Source organism: Mizuhopecten yessoensis, unplaced genomic scaffold (genome assembly GCF_002113885.1).
Source record: "Mizuhopecten yessoensis strain PY_sf001 unplaced genomic scaffold, ASM211388v2 scaffold8183, whole genome shotgun sequence".
Lineage (NCBI taxonomy): Eukaryota > Metazoa > Mollusca > Bivalvia > Pectinida > Pectinidae > Mizuhopecten > Mizuhopecten yessoensis.
In genome coordinates, this window is record NW_018407420.1 from 480,456 (window position 1) to 488,851 (window position 8,396).

At 34.0% G+C, this 8,396-nt stretch overlaps 1 protein-coding gene across 1 annotated transcript in view; it reads right to left on the reverse strand.

Annotated features, from left to right (window-relative positions):
* Positions 1–6,943, reverse strand: part of LOC110455239 (MOB kinase activator 3B-like) — a 24,168-nt gene extending 17,225 nt beyond the window's left edge. Inside the window, exons 1-2 of the mRNA XM_021505239.1 lie at positions 6,867–6,943; positions 465–618 (exon numbers count right to left, since the gene is read on the reverse strand). Coding sequence (XP_021360914.1) covers positions 465–618; positions 6,867–6,917 — 205 coding nt within the window. The 5' untranslated portion in view covers positions 6,918–6,943. The remainder of the gene's footprint in view (positions 1–464; positions 619–6,866) is intronic.
* Between the last annotated feature and the right edge of the window lie 1,453 nt (positions 6,944–8,396).

Consider the following 8,396-nt stretch of genomic DNA (forward strand, 5'->3'; position numbering starts at 1 on the left):
CTATATAAACCAGAACTGTAAGTTAAAGGCTAACTTATACCCCAGCTTCTATATAAACCAGAACTGTAAGTTAAAGGCTAACTTATAGCCCCGCTTCTATATAAAACAGAACTGTAAGTTAAAGGCTAACTTATATCCCCGCTTCTATATAAACCAGAACTGTAAGTTAAAGGCTAACTTATACCCCCGCTTCTATATAAACCAGAACTGTAAGCTAAAGGCTTACTAATATAAGGCAAAGCATTGCAAAGCAATCCATATAGTCTCCCACCAGTAACAAGTATTTAGCACAAAGGGGCATACCTCCATCAAAAAGGGTCGAAATCCCAAATTAAAATGAGGGTGCACAACTGCATAAGTTACTGTGGACGACAGGCAGACAGGGTGATTCCAGTATACCCTCCCCCACTAACTTCGTTGCGGGGGTATAATTATCAATTTCATGTGAATCGAAAACAACTTACCGTGGACAGCGATCCAGTCGTTACGATCCTCCCCATGTGGGAGCTTCACTACTTCCTGGAGGTCAATACCTGAATTGAGCGAGGCATTAGCCTGTTTGTGAAGTTTAAACTTGATTGTCCCCTCAAATATGCCCCTCTTTCTAGGACGAAATGTCTGAAAGTTATAGAAAACAGTTTACAGTGTTAGCAAAGTAATATCTCATTCTCAAACAAAAATGACCATAGCTGTTGACAGGACGTTAAACAATACTTAAATAAACAAATCAAACAAAAGCGTATCATATAATATTCTCAAAGTAACAATCTGAAAGCTTCAAGAATTTATTTGACAACAAGCATACTGAGTATTGCTAAAGCAATACATGTCCCCTACCGGCCCCTGCTAGCTATTTCACTGTATACGTGTATATATAAAAATGGGGCCCTTTGGGGTTAATTTTGGAAAGTGAAAAGTATACAATTAGCTTGTAACTGATTTTAATGTAATAATAATACAAGAATTGTAATGTTAGTATTATAATAGAGGATTTATATAAAATCAAATCATTTATAACCCTGAAACTCGAACTTGTCAGAGATATTATTGTCCTTTGTGATTTGGTGAAGTTTGATCAAAATCCCTGAAGGAATAAAGCCGCTAGAGCGCTGACAATGAATTTTTCAAAAATAGTAACGGTGACCTTGACCCACCAACCCTGAAACTCGAACTTGTCCGAGATATTATGCTCCTTTGTATTTGTGTGAAGTTTGATCAAAATCCCTAAAGGAATGAAGCTGCTAGAGTGCTGACAAACATTGGTGTTACCAATATATGTACAAAGACGTGCTTGGTAATAAGCCCACCAATATATATTGCAGTCAGGAAGAAAAGCCAATAAAAGCTTTTTCATTGTCCTGTAATAAGTTTCCCCCCTACTTTCAGTCAAGATTATGTGTTGGCCACTTCGGCTTATAGCATCTCATTCTAAAATCCAATGAGATATAACCAAAACACCTGCTATATAGCTATTCATGGGACATTGCAATAAAAATGCAAATTTTTGCCAAAGTTAAACTTTTCTGAAATACGGTATAACAAGTGATCCTATTACTACTAGTTGTTGTGCTGCTCAATCTAAAGTTTGATTTGGTTGGTTTTTGATTTCTTTAACGTCCTATCGACATCTAAGGTCAGTTAAGGACACGCCTCCGTGTGTGTTGTGTAAGCGTGCATGTGTCTATGTGTGCTGGGGACAGGGTATGTTGGTGTACTTGCCTCCTTGTGATAGCGCGGANTATACTGACAACGGGTGAACCAGTTGTTGCCATCACCCTTAATGCTGAATGTTAAGCAGGGAATAACAACTACCATTTTTAATGACTTGGGTATGTCCCTGCCAGGGAACAGATCCCATTGTCTTCCTCACCTGGGCGAACGCTCAACATTAAAGCCAGGAGTGAAGTAGAAAGAAAGATAAAGATCCCAACTATTGCAATGGGTGCAGCAGATTTATTTTGGTTGGTTTTGCGTCCCCAAGTAGAGGGCACAAAAGCAAATCCCCAATTCAGCAGTGGGTTCCCCATTAGTCACCACCAACGATACATGCAGTGGGTAACAAGCAGGTGTATTCTTTTTCGATCCCCGACCTGCAGGGGTGTCATTCTAAAGTATCACAATGCTATCCATATGTACTTGTACATATACAATCAAACTTTGTTATCTTTACTATGTTGAAAAGGCTAAAAAATAAATAAAAAAATGGAGATATAACCACTGTGTTTGAGATAACAAAGTTTGGCTGTGATTTAATATAGAATTCTGTTAACCCCGAAAAGTTGGATAGAACTTTCTTTTTTCTCTTACGCAATTTAAAATCTGTCAAGTATTTGCAATGTGGACATAAAACGATCAATGCATTGCTGACATGACATCTGACATGTGACAACATGACATGTGACAACATTGTCACATGACATCTGACAACATGACATCTGACAACATGACATCTGACAACCTTCTATTGGCTAAACTATAGCTGTTAGAATTACTTCCTTGTCCCAGCTATACCAATTCTAAGTGATTTAATTCCTATCCTACGAACTTACGTTTGTTATGATCCAGTGATACATATGAATAATCATGGGATTTCACCATTGATATCACTTATTTGACTCATACTTGTACGTAATAATACACATGTAAGGTAAAAACCTTGATATAATGCCCCTCATTTAACAAGTCATCTCCCTTGTCAATTACAAGTTATATCAATAGATTCCATGCAGTCCTAACACTTTTTTCCTTAATAATTCCTTTGTACATTTCCAAGTGTATTTCCTAACCCTCTGATAATGCAGAAATTTCACCGGACCAATATAGTGGTTAAGGAATGTAATAATGATTTGACTTTAAAGTATAATCACTTCAAGCACAGACAGAAACATGTAAGGGGACTTAAAACTTCCTGTTGACAGTGTGTATATCTTTACGGTGTGGTTAATATTAAATGACGCTCACACCAGGGAAATACCGGACACATGTACACAAAGCAGGAAATTCACAATCAAAAGGCTTAATAAAAGATCATGACAGTTTGGGCATGTATATATATTGTAGATCCTAAATTTCTCAACTCATTTTACTATCTTAATTGTTTATTTACACATTGAATCCTTTAACTAAGGAATCCTCCACACCGAAATTATCGAACTGTATCTATGAAGTTTTGTATACACCTTTGGGATTATATTGGGGGCCTTCAAAAAATAAACAAAATCTGAATACTAGTGTACAAATATTGTTTTCATTGGCTAAAAGTCCATGATGAGAATCAAGCTGTTTCAAAAGATTTAGATAGATGACATTATTAGGACATTTGACTGTACATTATGTCCTTTGACATAAATTTAGCAATTTCAGATGTAAAGTAACATTTCTCAGAACATTTGTAAAAAAAAACACCACCAACCTATCAAAGCAGTGATTTTACCTCAATTTTACAACTTCGAAAATATAGCATTATATTTAATGATATTGGAATTACATTCCTCAGGTTTTGGTCATTTTGAGGGGAAATGGGGCACTTTTTAGCCAGGGGAAAGAGTCTGTAAAACCGAGCAAAAAACTTACTGCAAAGATAAGTTTTTCAACACCCATGATTGATCAGTCAAGGCACATTTTGAGAAAAATCAAAGCTTCTTTAAAAGGTCACACTGAAAGCCCCTGGGTATAAACATTTTACCGCTTTAAGTCTGTCTTATGAACCATGGCCTGGCCATAGTTCAATTGTTTACACACAATGTGACATGTATTATACAATGTGTTATGGCTGTCATGTGATCTGATTGCACAATAAAGATAAGATATACCCCAGCTCAAGATGAATAGGCCTCTACAGGACACTGCATAATTTCAAAGTTGTCGATTGTATACATACTAAATTAATATAAAGGGTGCTGCAAATACATGGACAAAATATTAATGTGCTCTGTTTACACATTGATAATACATATACTATATATACAACAGTACAAGAACATCTAGCTAGATAGATATATTTAGATATATTGAATTAAATCAAATTGACAATGAGGAGCATTCTTGGTCCACATGTTTCTTTTGATACCGTTTGACACACAAACTATACATGTACATAAGTAGAATTGATATTAAAGATAAGGCTTTTCAACAATTTTTTTTATAATATTGTTTCAGTTTAATGTAAGTTATACTAGAAACTTTTATTTAATTTATTTCAATTATGTTTATATTAATCAAATAATAACTTATTTTTAAAATGTGATACCTGTTATTGTATATGTATATACATGCATATATACCTAATAGTGTTCTCATTAAAAGCTGGTTGCCAGGAAAAGAAGTCTGCTATTCATTAACGGTGCATTTTTTTAAAAACATGTATAGGTCAACATTATATCATGGGAACACATACATCTGGCAATTCTTTTCAAGTCAACCATGACTATTTTAAAATTTACTGAGAACTGTCACACTGCAAATACTATTGATCACGTCACTTTTATTTTGTGTATAATCATTGAGAGGTACAGTGTATCTGAATCAAGTTAAGTGTTAGGAACGTCTGAAACCAAAGTTCATTTACCCTATATATACTGATGTCATCTAATGTAATTTGATATACAGATGCCTTCAGTCATAATCTTATATCATGTGAAACTGTATATGTACACATTCATGTACATATTCATGTACATGTATATACATACTGGAAGTTTCCATTCAATACGGGATAATACTTCCTCATTGCCATATGTCAGGGTTATGAAGCACTTAACCAGTACGGCTAAGAGCAACTGATAAACAAATAATACATATGCATGCATAAAGAATAAGAATAAAGATCTAGATGTAGGTTGTTTGAAAATGTATAAGGTTAACGATACAATACGATGAAAAAATCTTAGATCATTTGGATATAAGCATTTACAGTTATTTGAGAAATGGTATTACAATGTATAATATATATATGTGCAATTCAGTCACAGTGGCGGATCCAGAGGTTTTATTTGAGTTTCAATACCCCCCACCACCCCCAACCATGTTCATGCATATAAACTTGGGTCTTTGGGATAATTTGATATTGAATGATTTTCTACCTGAAACAGTATATACTGTAGGGTGCAGGTGTGACTAACAAATTGGTTCTAACACAATTTAGGCATTTTTCCAATTAAATAGACTTAGAATTAGAAATACTAAACAATAAGATCATTAAAAATGTATTTCTAAATAGAACATTAAATATCAGTACCTAGCACATAAACTCCCCCCATTCATGAATATTATATTCCTTAAGTACTTACTATAAATATATGTTGAAATAACAAATATTTCTGAAATTTTATGAAAGTGACTGAAATACTGATGTTCTCTGCAATTAGTGCTAAGGGTGGGGGCTTATAATTTGGCTTAAAGGGGGCACTTGTTACAGTACCTGTAGGATAATAAAATGTGAGTTATCATAAAAAAAGTTGTGCAACTACAACAATTGTTGTCACCACTTAAAGGACATTATAAACATTCCAGTGTAGCTTATCATGAAGGTTTGGAAATAAAATGTATCATCAGCTTCAGGGGAAGTTCAGCCATTATTTCCAGACTAACATCTCTGTTTCAAAGTGTTAGTACATATACTACAATCACTGTCAGGGGCCACTGGTCAGAACCAGGTCTGGAAGGGGGACTTTATAAATTCAATTCCTTTTGAAAAAGGGGGGAGGGGTTTTAATTTACAGTGAATAAAGCATAAATAACCTATTCTATATGTCTACAGGTCAATTTGTAATCTACATGCATGTATATCAATATCATGAAAGCTTTCATTAAGTAAAAGATATTTAACCAACTGATTTACTCAATGAAATAACATTATTCCTTGATAATTTTTAAGATAATCATAGCTATATGACCTACATTTTTTTTTTACATGATACTTCTATCAAATGAACACAAATTATGATATAAGTATTTGACAGTGTAACAGAAAGTATAAGTATGACTCCACCAGACTACTTGTGATACTACAAATTGTTCAGTATGCTGAATTATTTCATTCACCCCTAAAGACACAATTTAACTCTTCCAACTAAAAGGTTGGAATAGTTCATAATGAAATTTCAGGGATGAATGAGTTAATCAATTTTGTGTGTTCAAAAAGCTAACCCATATATCCATAGGGGAGCAAAGAGTCAAATGCTGTTCTTCAAAGTATCACATTCCATAGTTCAGGATTTTGACTGATCAAATTGAAGGACAACCTTAACACTTATTGACTAACACATCTGTCTTCTTAAATGGATTGCATGCAGCTGGTACAGTTAATACAAACATAAAGAAAAAATTCCTGATTGAATACATTTGATACTGAATGTACATTTAACATTTCGTAAACGACATAAGCAAGTCATCACAATAACCATAACATACTTCATAGACAAAACATTAATTATTTAACACATACATGTTATTGGCAATGTTTAGGAGGTATAATATTGAGCCGAGACAGTAAATAGGTCTGAGTATAAATATTTACATATACAAAATTGGATACGATTTAGTGAAAAACACTGAACCGTGACATGTCACATTTTGGAATAATTATTTGTAACGTTAGAAAGTACAAGCTATCAACTGTTCATGTATCATGTAGGCCTTACAATCTACACTGAAGTTGAAGTGTTAAACATTCATGATTGTGTATTGTACACGACCGACTAGTTAAAATGAAAACAATACCTACGTCGCCTCAATAAAGTGTGTAAGTAAGTCATTACAATGGATATAACTTAACAACGAGTTCACAAATCGATTTAAGAGTACTGTAGCTTACAAAAATGTACTTTAAACATATATGAATAGGTGTGTTAAGAATGATAACCTACTTTTTGTTTACTACCGAAAAAGTTTGCGAATGCCATCCTTTTCGCAGCCATTTCCGCTTGGGCTGTTGCGCATGCGTTAAAACGATGCATTCGATAGGAAAATAGTTTGAGGTGCGTTCGAGTTATTTCAAATCACAATCAGATTTCGAACAATAGTTAATAAAAATATGGATCTTAATGGGCTTACATGAGTGCTATTTCATAACAGAATGCGAATGTAGGTTTCATTGCGCAGGTTATGAAGACTCACAATTTTCCTTCTTATTTTTCTAATTCAAATAACAGCTTTTCTGGAATGTATGCCATTTTACACTATTATTTTGTAAAAATGGATGGTAGATGATTTTTTTGAGGTATTTTCATATTATCTGTGCTTGCGGTTTCTATACCCATAATGATTTTTTTTCAAACAGTTGGACTATTTTGCAGTTATGTCACTAAGACATGCATTTATTTATTATAGATTAAATAGAGGTTTTTGGTAAATAATTATAAGTTAGTGGACCGTTACAGAAGTCCCCCACATTGCCCCGTAGGTTCCTACGAAATTGCAGCAAAAAATCAGAAAAAGAGGAGGACAGTTGGCATCACCTTGGCGTACACCCATAGATGTATTAAACAATCATATGCTACAACGGCTATGTTTGGTGATCGACATCTTCGCTAGCCAAATATTACGATCCAGTCTTCCTACTCTCCACCCTTGAAGAGTAGATAGATCGTACCGGATCGTAACCCTTTGGCTAGCGTAGATGGGTGACCGATCCCAAAATGAAATTGGTAACACAGATCCGTACATGCCCATCTGTATTGCCTATGTGTCGTAAGTAATAATAATAATAAGAAGAAACACAACAAACTCCATAGGTTTGGGACTAATAAATAACAAAGGAGTTAACGTAAAAAATACTCCCATTTTATTTCATCCCAGTAGCCCCCCCTCCCCCCCCCCAATTCTTGAAGCTTCAGAATTGATTTGAAAATAATAATAATAAAACAGAAGTAAGTTTGATAGCTATACATATAGGTACTATGAAATACTGTGAAGAACAAATTTTCCCAAATGGAACTTACTTTGGTAACCAAAAATACTGTTCGTGCTATTGATATATTCGATGTTGATTGATTAAAAAAAAAGATAAAAACAATTTGATAAAAATTGGTAAAACTTCAACTTCATAAAAAGTTGGAATAGGAGACTAGTTACACCTGTTTTGTAAAATGTATATTAAGACATCAATTGCTTGTTTCAAATTCATCAACGGATACAAATATTGTTTTCTAAATCGATGTAAACGAACATATATATACTTAAAATCAATATTGATAGGACTTAAAGGCTTACTATAGATCAGAAGACTGAGAAACGGTGAAACAAAACACAATAATCAAAATTGGAAATAGATTTTTTTTTTTAGAGATAAGAAACATACTTTCAAGTGAAAAAAATAATGTCCATACTGAAAACACGCATCAAATTCGCAACCAATCTTAACCTGGCACTTGCAAATAGGAATGCTGTACATTCCA